This window comes from Pteropus vampyrus, unplaced genomic scaffold, assembly GCF_000151845.1.
Source record: "Pteropus vampyrus isolate Shadow unplaced genomic scaffold, Pvam_2.0 Scaffold122, whole genome shotgun sequence".
Classification (NCBI taxonomy): domain Eukaryota; kingdom Metazoa; phylum Chordata; class Mammalia; order Chiroptera; family Pteropodidae; genus Pteropus; species Pteropus vampyrus.
Window position 1 is genome coordinate 357293 of NW_011888903.1, and position 16357 is coordinate 373649.

Here is a 16357-nt window from a genome sequence, read left to right on the forward strand (position 1 = left end):
GTTACATTATACAGTTAAAAAATACAGTGATTAATGTCAGTATCAAAATAGGATGACCCCTATTTTATAGGTGCAAGTATGGTTACAAGAGTCTTAGCGTGTTTGGGGGTTATACAAAAATAAAAAATTATAGATATTTTAATGCTTTGTAATGACCTATATTATTTCACAAATGAGGAAAAATAAAATGATCACCCTTAGATGATGGAAAGTTAAGACATATGAAAAGAACTGACAAAGGATAAGTGGAATGAAAACCATTGTATGTAACTTAAGGGGTATCATCTCTGATCATCTAGATACTAATGATCAGAGCAGGGGATAATGGACATTACAAAGGAAGAGTATTAAGTAGAGGTGAAAAATGACATTTTAAAAAATATATAGGTCATTTAATTTGAAACTTATTAATTAAAGGATGGTAAAGAATTTTCTTCCTTACCTCTATCTTTTACAGTTACTTATAACCTGTTAAAATCAAAACTCATGTGGGAATTAGGACTCAGAAAAATTTGCAGACCTCACCATTTAACCCCAAATGCTGAAACTGCTCATTAGCTAGGGAAATTGCATCACTTGGGTACATATCATCTATTACAGCAGCCATTTCTAGGATTTAAAAGATTTCAACTATAACTCAACATAAGAGCATCTTAATATTTGCAAAGTAAAACTGGTCAATCTTTCTTTTAGAATTTCACATTATACTCAGTATTCAATACATGGTACAATTGCCACTTTTTGATTAGATATGAAAATCTTTTCCTTTCAAGAGTTAAAAGTAATTTAAATGAAGCTTCCACTAGAAAGCTTATAACTGGTATAATTCCTGATACTTGAGTATTTCATCAATTTCTGTGCCAGGTCGTATGTTCAACTGCTTGGCAGCCCCTACAATATATGAAAACACTTTCCTTTTTATAGGACTATGCTGGCAAAAATCTACCACTTCCATGAATTATTAATCCTTTTCTGCTAATTATTTTGAAAAAAAAAAAAGCAGAGGTGCAGATTCAAATTCAAGTGGCTTTCAATGTCTGAGACATACTCAGTGTAAAACTGCTCACAATTAGAAGAAAAGGTATGCCTCATTTGACCACCAATTATCACTGCAAACCTACAGAAAAAATCAAATTACTTTCTTTTTATGTATTAGAAGTTGAGCAACAAGTTGAGTGAAAGAATGATTGATGAAAGTAATCAATGAGGAAACATGATAATAAAGTGAGCAACCAATTTACAACATGAAGATAGAAAATTTGGCGTTTTCAATAACATTTATGGAAATATAAAATTACAAACTGAAAGGGACCTTTCAAAAACCCCTCAATGTTACATTAAAGAAAGAGAAAGACCCAAGAGGGACGTGTTGAAGGAAATACAGATGACCAGAGGCAGAGCTGTTAGAACTCAGATGTCTGGTTTCAAGTAACAGGCAAAGCTCTGTGGTTTTAAACCACTACTACAGAAAAGTTAGAGGAAATAAAAAATAACCAGCCCTGTTTCATCATCTGCAGGTTACATATTGGTGCATGGCCTTCTGTCTACTTCTATTTGTACATATTGAACTCCTGCTGGACATACTGAGTGTGAAACAAAACTAACATAGGAAGACTCATAGGTCCTAGGTGAAAAGTGATGTGTGACAAGGGGTTTGATGACAGATAACGTCTACTATAGGCACTCCCATGCTTCTAAAACTAATAATCAGACACATAAAACTTTGTGGAATTAAAAAAATATTTTTGAATTCCATATTACAGCAAAATTAAGGCAAGATTAAGAAACAAATTACAGGAAGGAGAATAAGAAAAGAAAAATGAAGAAGGAAGGAAATACAAGAATGCAACATCCAGCATATGACAAAGCAATGAATAAAGAAGTTAAGAATATTAGTTCTGAAGTCCTAAATCTCTCTATCCCTCAGTTTTCTCACCTGAAAAGGAGAATGATAATAGTACTGACTTCATGGAGTATTTGGGAGAATTAAATTAGGATATATATATATATATACACATGTTAAAATAATATGAAACGTAAGCTGTTCTTATTACTATATTAATTTTGGGGAGAATATTCACGCTCTTGATTTAAAATGTGATTAAAATATCTATAATTTATTTAAATTGTATATGTCCCCAACTAAAATTTGGGTGCCCAAGGCATTGTTAAAACCTCATTTTTAGACAGTCAGTTATACAAAAAGTCTACGTCTGTGACTCAAGAAAAACAACAACAAAAATCTTTATTTACTTATTTATTTATTTATTTCAATTCACCACGCCTCAGAAGAAAAACTTAATTTTTATTGTTCATATTCAGTGTTCTTTGAGATACAAATGTCAAGCTTAAAACTAGATGTAATACTAGAGTGAATTTAGACTTAATACTAGAGTAAACAATGCAAATTGTTTTCCCTCTCATATAACTGGGGTGGCAGGAAAGGAGAGGACATCAAGAGCTCTGGGACAGACAAGGATGCCATAGGAGACCCCTCTCCTCTCTCTCTGCTCACAGATCCCTATCCTTCCTCTTACCCAGGCTTTCTCCATGTGGCAGGAACATGGCCACATTGTGAACATCATTAGGCCTGCCCTCACATGATCCTGGTTCTTTGACAGGTGAGCAGAGAGAGGTTTCTGCCTGTTAGGTAAAATCAGCCAGGAAAGGTTCCATTTTGGCTTGACCTAGCCCATCATGTGCCCATCCTAATAACCTATGGCCAGGGAAGTAGGGTGCTGTGAGGACTGCCCAGACCTCCTTGACCCTGTGACCAGGGAAGGAGAGGTAATTTGACTGGGAGTCCCCACAGAAGCAACTCATGGGCATGGAGAAAGTAGTTCCCAAAGAAAAGAATTTTCCATAACCTCTTTCTGTGTTGGAAAGAAGAGAACATGGAACCGACAGAAGCTAATAGGTAGATGGGGTACAAGTGGGAGGGAGAATGGGAGAGGGAGAGTGAGAACAGAGAAATGGAGGTTTGTTCATTTTGTAAAGGAGTGAATGTGGATGACCTGAGGAAGAACTCCCTACACTTCAGTGTGGTGGTTTCCCTTGGAATCACGGGAGTATCAGTGCCAAAAGGTATGACAGGGTAGTTTGTCACCTCGGATGCACAGGGATTATATACTGAACCTTGCTCTTCAGACTGATGACATTTAGTCCAGAGTTTGTTTCCAGCCCCTGGTCTTTGTGATCCTCCACAAAGATTTCTATTCTGTTGTAATATCCATGCTGTAAAGGGCAATTTTAAAAATGAAGAATCATAATCATTATTTCTAATTATTTCATCTGAGTGCAAAGGAAAAATCTTTCTTATGCATTGTATCTATCTCTGTATGCTATATATTTTCCTTTTTGTTGTTGCTGTTGTTTGCTTTTTCCTGAAGAATGTATTAGACTTCTCCATACTATAAATCTCATTTAAAAAGTGTTGGATCAAGGAAGTCTGCCAGCTCCTTTTGTTTTTTCTACTTTTCTCTCCGTGTTGGACTGCTCTGGCAAAGGAGAATAATATTACCTTACCATGTAAAACATGGTTAATAGCTTTAAAATAATTCCTAGCAGCTGAATAATGGGCTGCCAAAAATATTCTTGGTGCCAAAGGATCTGGATATGTCTGTTCCATTTATTGTGTGTTTCTCCTTTCATCATAGCTAAGTGCTCACAAAAGACATGAAAACCCAAGCCTCTAGGGTATGTGGTGTTTGAGGGCAGAAACCATATTTTAATATGTTCAATCCTACACCTAACATATTGCGATGGTTAGTAGAGTATCAACAGCAAACAATGATGGACCCCTTTGGTACTTAAGATGCTCAAATTATTAATTAAATTTATTTCTAGTGACTAGAAGGAAGCAATTGTTTCATCATCTATGTTGTGCTTATTTGAGTGGCTTAATAATGTTTATTCTAAGGAGTTTCTGGAAGTCTTGCACCAAACACTTTTAATATGTTCTGCCTGTTTGAGTAAGTTTATTTTTCTTAGAAATAAGAATATGGAATCTATTTCTTAATTAAAGCTCCATGTTCTAAAAGCCTGATACTGCAGTATAGCAGAGTCATTTATTTTTATATTACCCTGATAATAAATTGAGTCTATTAAAAAGAGATTTTCTTAAAAATTTGTGGAAAAAATGAATTTAGGAATATACTGAAAAGTTTGAGAAAAATTCATATGTAAAAAAATTTAAAAGGTGCTTTGTTTCTCATTGGAAGCAAAGGAAGTCAAGAAAAGTAGCATCTAAACCTACTCCCCACCCATCTCCACCCCCACCCCACCTTTTCCTGGACCCTTCCCACTTGGTCTGTGCTTAGACTGTCTGGTTCTTGCTTGGCAGGAGACTCCTAATCTCTCCTGCTTCTTAGTTTGGGCCAGACAGTTGCCAGCTGTCCTGGAATACAATGCTGTTTCTGACTCCAGTTATGTATTCTTTGCCAATGTCTTAATTGCTAGAATCTTAGAAGCAGGATAATTGTCTTCAAAGAATTTCTGAGATAGAGATTTTTAATTCTTTTACATGTGACTCACAGGACAGATGACATTCATATGGGCCAGGGGCCATGAGAAATTCCTGGGCTGGTTAACTAAAATTCCATATTTTTCACTCCTATTCAGCAAAGCATATTGGAATTCAGCTGAATAAGTGTGACTTTATACAAGGAGATAAGCCTGAATCTGTTTTAAATTTGTGTGTATATATAATTCATATCTGAAATTTAGTCTTTTATTATTTACAAAAATATTTAACATGCTTTATTATAGCCAAGGAATATGAACTCTAACCCCATGGTGAAACACCATGTTTGTGCTCTTTTGGGACTGGTTAGTCTTCACAGAGGAAACTACTCCTTATATAATCTTCCACCTTTCCGGAAAGCCTGCCTGATGTTTAGGAGACACTGAGTAGCCATCTGAAGGTAAAGCATGTGAGGTAGAGTTCTCAAGAAAGAAACATAAGCACCATCCTAGTTTATCGTGACTTTAGGAAAAAAAGCAGAGTAGCTTTTTAGCTGTCTCTGGAGACCAGTGCTGAATCTACCACTTCCTGTTTGCAGAACTAAATTGTACAGAAAGGCAGTGATTATCTGCTATTATTATCAAACAACTAGTACAAAACACAACTTATAAATTTAGAGATATGTGAATGTTTACTTGAAATAGTTCTAAAATCAAAATATCTTTGCCACTGACTGAATGTCATGAAAATGCAAAACTATGACTTAAGCACAAACACTTAACTTTTGTAAATGCAGAATTTTTAATAAATTGGTCTTTGATAAAAATTAGCACTTTTCTTTCTATCAATAATGAGAAAATTGTAGGGAAGAATTGTTTTTTGGAAAAAATGTAGAAAACCTTTTTTATATCTAGCTGAATTTTGTAGAGTTGACTCTTCAAATCATATTGCTTGAAACAGCATTTTTGTGTTCAGGAGACTTCTGATTAAAATATTTAGCTTAAAAAATAAAATGTTTATCCCATGCTTCAACCTTAGTGAGATAAAAGCATGGTGTATAATGAGTTGGAAATTCAGAGTGTTGTTGGGAAGGAAAAAATTTAGCTCTACCTTTCTAGGTCCCTCTGGCTAGTCTAATGATCAAATTAACACAAGACAAATTAACAGGAGAAAAACAAATTTAATTTTATACATATGGGAATCCCAAAGATATAAGGATCCCAGATAATCATGCAATTGAGATTTATATATTACCCCGGGCTAAGTAGAAGTGGGTATGGGTTTGGGACTTCAAAGGGAAGGAAAAAAATTTGTGTGGTGATGAAAAGAGCCACTGTTTGGTAAACAAATGTTTGTCATGCCATGCAGAGAAGTCTTTCTGATGTAAAAAGAAGTTGTCTTTGGTAATAGTTCTCTTCCTGGTACAAGCACCAATATTTAAATCCCTTTAGATGGTTAAGAAGAAGTAAAAAGAAAAACATCCAGAGTCCCCTGTTTCTTAAAAATAATCAGCCTAAAATTATCCTCATGATAAAGAGACATATTTTGGGATGGCAAATATTGCTTTCTTATAGTGTCATCTAGCTTTACATATGCTACACACAGGCAAAGGTTGAATTTTAGAGAGTACAACTTATAATAGGCAGTTTCATTATTTTTGACAGGAGAATTTTGCTCATATCACTCTGAACCAGACACATGTAGATGTTTAGAGAATGAATTTAGTGGTCTACTGCCTTACCACAAGAAAGTGGCATAGAGATTTGTCCCATTTCAGGGATATGTGCTTAACTCCCGATGTGGAATGTTCTCTAAAAGGCCATTTGGGGACTGGAGGTGAGGAGTGATGCATTTGAAGGAAAACAAAGTCTTCCACTTAAATATAAAACTGAATACCTAGCAAGGTGTGCAAAAAAACAGAACAAAACTATCTGGATACGTGATGTGCACTAATTATGTTCCTTCCTTCTGCTACAGGTTCAACATGGGAAAAGACATTTCGGCAGATTGGCTTTGAAAGGTAAGTAGATTTAGCATGTTTCCACTTCTAGAGACTAATGTACTATTTTATGCTAAGTAATTTATTGATTGTAAATCAGTGGTATTGCTACCACTGCTTCGGTAAGTGCATGCCCCTGGGTAAGTCATTATTTTGCCCCTTGAGACTCAGTTTTTTTATAAAGTAGAGCTTTACTTTATAAAATCCTTGCCTGCATACACAGTGGACATGAAGATTAAATAGAGCAATTTATTTGAAATGCTTCTTAAGCTGCGAAACCTGTGAAACGTAAAAGGTAAGTTGTATATTTAGAGATTTACAGGAATTAGAGTGTACTTTTTTCCTAGCTGATTGACTTAATATGAAATATTCAGTTTTACAATTTTAATACAGAGAAATTTATATTAATACCTTTTCAATTATTAAAATTATTAGATCTTATTAGCTCTAAGGGAAAAACTGAGATCATGTCACTCTTAAGCATTTCTATACCAGCATGTCCTCGAAAGAAAAAAAAATGACTCATTATAACATCAGAAAATATAGAAGTAGAGTCAATAAAGTTACTAGACCACGTGTCCTTGGAACTGAATGGCAGCATATTAGACAGATCTCTCCCGGTGGTATTTAGCATCTTATATTAAACTTGCAATGTTGATATAGCTATTGAAAGAAAGCAATTTTAAATTTTTTACTCTAATGTAGGTTTTGACTAGTTCTTTTCATCGTATTGAAAGTGTTTTCATGTATCTCGATCTGACAGAATGCTTACAGCCTATAAATAAATAATAAAATACTTTAAAGTGCATTATTTCTCCAACAGTAAGAGAGACTAGATCATCACCAGACCAACTGTAATAGTATTTTTGTGCCATTTTTAAATTGATTCAAATATTTATTTATTTCTCTACATACACTTCCACTCAATCAACACCATCACTGTTGGGTCTCACAGTAAGTTCTCATAGTTAGTTTTTAAAGTTATTGCAGGGAGATTGGATTGGATGGGCAGGTCCTAGAGGCCAACTTAAAACAAAGAATGGAAAACTATATGCAACTTTATTTCGTATGAAATCTTTTCCCAAAACATTTTTCTCTTGATTTTTCTTTCATATTATGAGAAACATCAAGCATACACAAAAGGAGAGAGAAAAGCAAATCAAACATCAGATATCTTTTTCCCAGCTTCAGTAAGATTTTGTCATATTTGCTTTCCTTATTTTTTTTGGCTGAAATATTTTAAAAAAAAATTTCAGACATTATGTCATTTTATCACTACATAAGTCAGTATACATCTCTGAAAAAAATGGGTGTTTTCTTTCAAAATCATAATGCCACTATTATAACCAAATACAAATAATATGTCCTTAGCATCTTTTATTACCCAATCAATTTTTAAATTTTCTGATAATCTAAAAAATATCATTTTACAGATATTGATTAGAATCAACATGCTACTAAAGCTCACACATTCCATTTTGATCTCTCAAGCCTCTTTATTTAGATGGTTTCCCCCAGTTCTCTCCCAACTTCTTTTGTTTTTCTTCATGTCATTGACTTCTGAAGAAACCAGGTCAGTTGTCTTGTAGAATGTCTCACATTCTGGATTTGTCCATTTGTGATATTGTTTTACTTATTAGTCTATCCTCCTATTTCATGTAAACTCAGATTATTCCTTTTTGTTATTGGAAACAACTTCGTGTTGACTTCTTTTCCTTTCAACACAGGCCTACTGGTCTTTTATAGTTTCCATGTTACTAGTACAACTAGATGAACCGAGCGCATCCAGTTTTACAGATCTGGAGTCAGCCATTCTTCAAGGAGCCCTTCCTTCTTTGTGGATAATGATATTTGGAAACTACAATCTAAATACTAGGAATTCTCATCAATTCTGGAATGATGTTTCTGGGCTTTTTCAAAAGATAAAGCTAGGAAGGACCTTTTTTAAGAAAAATAAATCTTGAAGTCATACAATATTTCCCATGAAGTATAATCTTACAGAATTTTAAACTTTTCTATAAAATGTATATCTCTTTTTCATTAAAAATCTTAGTTCTTAACAAAACTTGTTTCATTTTAATGTATGTATAATATTAATATTATACTATTATAATATTATTATATTATAATATTATATTAATGTATGTATAATATTAATGTTATATAATATTATACTAATGCTAATATAATGTTATATTATATTAATGTATGTATAATATTAATATTATACTAATATTATACTAATACTAATATTACCACTAACAATAAGACAACTGAATGAAGTTTTAAAAATTTGTACTCTCCTAATTTTATATTTTATTAAGGATGGACAATCAAAAAGACTGAAAACTAAAGTTGCTTGAATTTTTTTTTCTCTATGTGGTCATGTTATAAATTCTATATATAATTCATTAATTTGTTTCAGAATATTTTTAATTTCAATAGATTTTTAAAGTTAATTTGAATTTTAAATATATAACATATGTCTACAAGTACAAATTATATGACAAAGTTTTTTCAGAGAAATATCACATCCATCCCTTTCTCTTGTGCCCTGTTCCTTCTTTGTTGTATAGTTACCATGTTTATTAACTTTTAGCTTAATCTTCCAATGTTTATTTTTGCATATGGAAGCCAATATTTATATATATCTTCATCCTTGACCTGTCCTTGCATGAAGAGATACATTGTATACATTCTTCTGCACTTCATTTTTTTTACTGAGAATATATCCTGGAGATTATTCCATATTGGTGGATATAGGTAGTCTTTATCTCATTAATCTGAAAATGACATTCCTTTGTGTAGATGAGCTAACACAAAGAATGAGATTGATCAAATTAGGGATCTTATACAGTATCAAGCTTTACTAATAATTTCAAGGATCCTGGTTATTAAGGGATACTTCGTACTGCAGGGAGAAATTGAGGATATCCCATTTGGCTCCCCAGGCCCTTCTTTGTCACCCAGATCCATGCTTTCTGGCCCAGAGTAATAAATGGGGTTTTTAATGAGATTTGCAGTTCCCTCACATAGCAAGGAACATTTAATTTTGCAACATCCCCTATTTTAGACCTAAGAAATTTGAATAGCTTATGTGATGTTCTCCAGAGATTCATGCCTAATAAATCTATGGATTGAAGATTTGTTTACTATAACATTCTAAACTAGGAATTTCTTGATTGAAGCATTCCATCAATGAGAACTCTCTCTCGAGCACCAAACTGCATTAATCTGTTTGCCTAGTGATCTAGTTAATATGTTTACAAGGAGCCTAAACCAGCTCAATTAACATCTTCTCCTATCCCCAGTGTCTCTTTGGTATTAAAGATGAAAATGGATCACAGGCCATTTGCTTTAACTCCGTCTTCAGTGCCCTATGAATAGATATTTAGGCTGTTTCTAATCTTTTTCTGTTAACAAAAACAACAAAAATGTAATGGATAACCTTGTGCACGCTTGTATTTTTGCCAGATATCTTAGGGAGTGATTCCCAGGTCCAATCAAGCAGTAAATTCATAGAGAATTTTGTTAAATATTGCCAAGTTTTCTCCTTAGAGTTTCAACAATTTTCACTCCCACCAGCAATGCATGAATATAACTATTTTCCCAGATCCTTGTCACAAAGTATTCTGTCAAACTTGAGATTCTCTGATAGGTGAAAAATGGTATTTCAGTGTCCTTTTAATTCACATTTAACCAGGGTCATTTTTTCATAGAAGAAAGGACATGTTGAGATTCTTTGCTTTCCCCTAAATGAAGCACTTTGGGCAAGAGCTTTTTCTAAAATAGTTAAGGATTCATTGATCAAAAGGATGTGACAATTGAAACATTTCTTCCCAGCTTATGTGACCTTAATCTTGTGCTTCCTTGAATAATGATTTAATGAAAACAGATACCCTGTGCTAAGCACTGTTAAATCATTTCTGGTCCATACAACCACCACAGAGACCAGGGATTAGCAAACTTTTACTGTAAAGGACGGATAGTAAACATTTCAGGCCTCATAGACCATACGATTTCTGTTGCAACCTTACTTTGCTGTTGTAGCAGAAAGCAACCATAGATAATGGGTATGGCCATGTTCCAATAAAATTTTATTTACAAAAGCAGGCAGCTTGCAGGAGTTGGCTGTTGGCTATCACTGGCTGCTACTGTAGACCATGGTTGCTATCTCTCAGACAAGGAAACTCAAAGAAAATCAAGTTGTCTACCCATAAACTCAGAGCCACTCATATTGATCTGTATTCAAGTAAATGTTTGCCTGGTTTCAAACAGTAAGAGTTTTACAAAAATGCACACCAAGTTCTCGATTTACAGGTTTCTTCTGTTTTGTGTTGTTTTATTTTTCCTATTTCTGTAGCTCTGAGGGCATAGTGTCAAATCACAAGCCTTATTGTCTGTTCTCGTTTTGTGAATATTTTAAATAAAGCCAGACAGTATAAATTCCACATTATAATACCTCCTTAAAATTGATATGATTCCAAATAAATGTACAAATAGAAATGTTATTAAGGAATATATCAAGCAACATGCTTATTTTTGAACTGTCATCTCAGTTTAGTGATCATCCTGATTTTTAGGTATTATCTTAAAATGTCATCCTGTGTTTTCCCATGTCATTCCATGTTTTCTCATTTAAAGGCAGAGAGTATTCTCTGAATTGCATTAAGTATGTTAAACTACACAACAGATATCGATCTTTGGGATTGTTGTGCATTTATTGTTGCAAAGAATGTTAAGCAGTGCTGTTAAATATGGCTTTGCTTTTTTTCTTCTCAAGTTTAACCATTTCTTTCTCTCAAAGGGAATTTCATTTATTCCTTAAATGAATCTATCTGGTTCTTTAGAGCAGTTTTAAGAGATATTGATCCTTTCATCACTATGTCCTTTGAAGTTTGCTTATCAATCTCTTTGCTAGCAGGTTATTTTAAAATGGTCACATCTAAAAGAAAAGAAGCGACTGAGTCAGCTAAAGCTTCAAAGCTTTCTCCAGGGATAAGAAAGCAAAGATGTCCTCTGTTGTACATTTTGTAATTGAAAGGAAAACCTAAGGATATGCGCTGCCCTCCCTCCTTGCAGTAACATTTGCCATGAGATAATGTTCACCATTCACTTTTTGGAAACTTTGTGATTATATGCATTGTCTCAAAATAAATGCACATTGTCACAGCTTATATGGCTGAATTCATGGTCATATGTTCACCTTGCAAACAATCACATTGCCCCTCTGGGGGATATCAGTTAATTAACAGAAGAAGAATATAGGTTAGTATATCTTTGATGCCACCTCGAATACTCCCTTCCCAATCCTGGTGCTACCATACTGACATGTACATAACAAAAGAAGACTATTGCGTTCTTTGTTTTTGTTTTTATTATAGAGACAAAGATCTGTGCCTAACATATTTGGATTTCAATCAGAAAGCTTAACTTTCTGTGCAGATTTTTTAAGCTTATGATTACACATACTTGGAAATCTTAGTTCACTAATCTAGGTTAAGGTGATGCAGTTGGGCATGGCTTTGTCAATTCATTGATACTCTGCATGTTCTAAACAAGTGTATCAACCAGGGAAAGGCCCAAATTCTCAGTGCAAAATCTAATGAGGAGGACAGACAGCTGTACAGGGCAGCCTCTATATGGTATGTCACCGTTTGGCCTCAATCTGTGACACTTCTGTCTCAGCATGATGTTTCTGTGTTCACTTAAGTGTGGATGGAGAGACTGGAGAATTGCATACTGTATCTTGAGTGTTTCCACCTGGAAGTGGCATTTGTCACTGCAGCTCACAGTTTATGGCCCAAAGGGAGTCACCTTGCTAATTCTGCCATGTACCCAGTAAGGAGACAAGAAGTAGAAATATCAGAAAGCTCTAGTAGTATCTATCACAATATGCTTTTAGCAAAGACTGAACAGGGTTTTCTTTCTCCAAAGCTATACTTTTGTCTGAGACAAAATATTTCAACAAGTAAATAGGCTCATGTGTATTAACGTGCCAACAGAAATAAAAGTTCCTGCTTTCTGGGAAAACTTTATTGCTGCCTTTTTAAAAATAACAAATCTTTTACTGACCTCTTATCCATTTTTAGTTAAAAAGAAATGAAGTTATTCTTAATAAATCTGTACAATCAGAATAATACCTCAGATTACATCATTATTAACAATATTGTACATGATTTTATTTGATGTTCTACTTGGATCGTAGAATAAAATATCTTGCTTTTTCAAAGGATATTTTAAAATATAAATTGCCCCCAAAACAGCCTGCTATGATGAAACACAAATATTTCCAGGATTTTTCCCCTTGTGTAGACATAATTCAAAAGGCGGGGCTATCTCTTTTGGGGGCTGAGCAACCTTCCACAGTCTATCCATTGTCAGGCTCGTCCCCCTGCATCTATTCTGTGGGGAGCTGCCACCCACCTTTCAAGTTTTAGACATTGTTGCTTTTGTGAGACCTTACTCTCAGGACTCCCACAATTCTTGTAACACTTTCTGCATTCTTTTTGTAGTACTGGACATATTGTATTGAAACTCTTCTCCGACTTTGGGATGGAAAGGATCATGCTACCTTGATACCCTGGTACCCCAGGTACTGCCTGGTGTGTGCTAGCTAATCAGACATTTGGTGGGTACTTGACTGAGTCCTTGATGGGAAAGCGTACATGGATTTGGTTGGAGAGCGCTTGTGAAAGAGTGGGCTTTTAAGAAAAGAAAGAGACCAGAGCCCCAATGTCTTTTTACCATTACATTGTAGCAATTGGCAGGACGATAGGGCAGCCTGCAGCTGGAGCTGGCTCATCCCTGACAGTAGAGGAAGAAGTGGCTTTATTCTGTGTGTCAGTGTGAACAATTACTTAATATGTTGACATTCATATTGACAATAGAATACTTCTGAGTCTCTCTTCTCAAAACTACTGAGTCTAATGTTCTGAGTGCAGCACTGGCTGCTCCCCATGATAGGAATCCCTGTAATAAAAGTAAACTCAAGAGCTCCACAAGGACAGGGCCTGTATCTGTCTTGTTCACTGAGGCACCTTGCACCTAACCCACTTAGGCAACCACATTGAAATAATTGGATAAAGGAAGACATGAATGAGGACCTGATTCCGTGGAAACGGAATCAAGTCAGGGCTTAGCAAATGTTTCTGTGTTGTGTTTCATTGGCTTTCCCTGATTCCTGCCTATAAGTCCCTTCAGGACACTGCAGTTGTTCATGCCTAATCCCTATCTCCTCCCAGAACATGTCAGTGTCTTATATTAGCCCTAAGCATCTGAAGGCAGGACATATGTCTTGCCATCTTACAACCTCTAGTATTAGCCCAGGAATTGGCAAGTAATAGACATTTAATAAATGTTTGATAAATAAATGACCTTTTAAATAAACATTAGTGAGTCATTTCTCTGTTGGCCTAGCTCCCTACTTTCATGGAATATGTCCTTCCTGATAAATTTTAGTTCCTAGTGGCCTTTTCCTTTAGAGAATGAATAAATTCCTTCAAAAATTTAAGGCCAGTTTTTAAATTATTTTATACCTCCAGCTTTATGTATAACTCACTAGCTATGAAATTGAAATTTATGCTGTTTCTTTATGTAATGTTGTAAAAAAAAATGTTGGGAAATAATGAAAAGCAATGATGGTTTTATGATATGCTTTTCTATATGAAAACTTATATCCAAGAAATGAGATGGTTAAGTAAAATCAATTGTGATAGAAACAAAGGTATTAATTTCTATAGTAATTGCTATGTTTTCCTAAAGTTTTTTTTAAATAAAGCTTATAAGTCTGTAGGATAAAATGGATCATTTGAATACCTATTCATTTAGATCAAGACAAGTATTTCTTTATATTGCCTTTCTGCGAAGCATACAGAAGGAAAAAACATTTAAATTTAAATCATGCCATTGCTATAATCTTGTGGTCTATGGAGTTAAATAAAGGAAATCTTAGTTGGGATTTGTTAATGTGTTGTCAGACTTGTAGCTTATAAAAGCACAGTATTTTTGCACATAGAGGTGTACAACACAGATTTCTTAAATGATTTACTCTGTTGTGTTGGCTTTTGGAAAGCTGAGCTTCTAAATGCTTTAATTCTTTCAGACTGTATATAAATATTCCTGGAAATGTTAGCAAGTTATTTTGAAATGATGATATAAAATCTTGTCAAAGTAATTTATATTCAGGAAATGACTAGAGGAAAAGGATGTTTCTATATTTTTGTGTTTAAAATTAAGCCCAACTCATTTGTTTTTTCATTTATTTGAATATTTTCAAAATTCACCTATACCCACTCCTGGGCTAGATTTGGGTTTTCAAATAAACATGATAGGGGAAAGGAACTTAGATTTGTGAAAAACCTATCATAGGCTGGCCTCTCTGTTAAGTACTTTGCTAATTTGATTAATTTAATTCTCACAACATTTTAGAGTCTGATTCTGTTGACTTATGCTAAGCTAACTAACAACCTCATACCTCAATGACTTATAAGACCAAAGGTTTATTTGTTGCTCATGTTAAATGGAAACTGCAGAGGCTATGGATTAACTGAGGCTCTTCTCTGGGTGCTTTCTTGATTCTGGGATCTAGGCTGAAATAGAACCTTCACCTGGTATAAGTCTTTCTTGTGGCTGGGAAAAATTGCTATGCCCAAGGCGAGCAATGGCTTTTAATGCGTTTGCTCAGATGAACCACAAGTTACTTCTGCTTACTTTCAGTTGCCTAAGCAGGTTATGTGGACAACTTCAAGGTCTATGGAGTTGAGAAGCATGATTCTCAAAAGGGTGCACTGTAAATCACACAGGAATGGCCAGGTATGTATATTATTGTTACAGAAAAGGAAAGTGTCTAGTTGGGAGAAGTGACATAGCCTATCACAGTATACCATTCCATTTTACAAAGGAGCAAAGTAAAATCAGAGTGATAAAGTATTTTACTCAATATCACATAGCTAGTGAGTGTCAAAGGCAAGATGTGAACTCAGTTTTCTGTGACTCTACCTTTTATTTATTAACAGTTCACCATGCCAACATTGATGATGCTTCAATGTCAATAAGCATTTGTTTAACACACATGATTGTAACTATGCTGGAGGCTGGGGGTAAGGGGGTGAGGAGATGTGGTCTTGGTCTTATGGAAGATACCAATATGTAAACATAAAATATAACACAGTAAATTGCATGCTACCATTTAGTGCAATTATTTGAAAATGTTATTTGAGCAGCTGCAATGTTCCACAAACCCATACCACTACAATAATATTTTCAATACACAATGGGGGAAAGAAAGGATGAGGTCAATGTGCCTGCGTATGTGAGGGGAGGTGAGATGAGGTCTGGCTGCCTAGATGGGGGAAGGAGGGAGTTGTCTGGGAAAGCTTGACTTCAGGAGCTGCCTAGGCAAGGTTTTAAAGGATAATTACCTTGGAGTCTATCCATCAGATGAGGGCGCAAATGGAACAGAAATGATACTGATAACAGGATGTACTTTATAGGCAATGGCAAAAAGTTTTGATCTTATCTGACAGTACTGGGGAACCATCGAAGGATATAAAACTTGGGGAAGATAGTGTTAGATGTGACTCTATAAATGTCAATGGGCAGAACTAGAGACCAGAGGATGGCTTAGATGAGCAAGGAGATCAGCTAGAAAGCATTATTATAGTTCAGGAGAGTCATTACAAATGTCTGAATCGAGGTAGTGACAATTAAATATGATTGAAAGGATGTATCTCAGATATGTTTTAGGAAGTAAAATTTGAAGTTACAACTCAGTAAATGATTGGATTATGGATGTGTAGGACAAGCAGAAAGATTGGGAGAGAGCAGCAGCTATAGTGTAGAATCTACAGATTGGGTGTGGCCCATTCCATACTCTTTGGTCATAGTGACAGGTG

At 34.8% G+C, this 16357-nt stretch overlaps 1 protein-coding gene across 1 annotated transcript in view; it reads left to right on the plus strand.

Annotated features, from left to right (window-relative positions):
• The window catches only part of PIEZO2 (piezo type mechanosensitive ion channel component 2), a 383378-nt gene that overhangs the window by 188452 nt on the left and 178569 nt on the right, over positions 1-16357 (plus strand). Inside the window, exon 4 of the mRNA XM_023534183.1 lies at positions 6440-6482. Within this exon, the coding sequence (XP_023389951.1) occupies positions 6440-6482 (43 nt within the window). The remainder of the gene's footprint in view (positions 1-6439; positions 6483-16357) is intronic.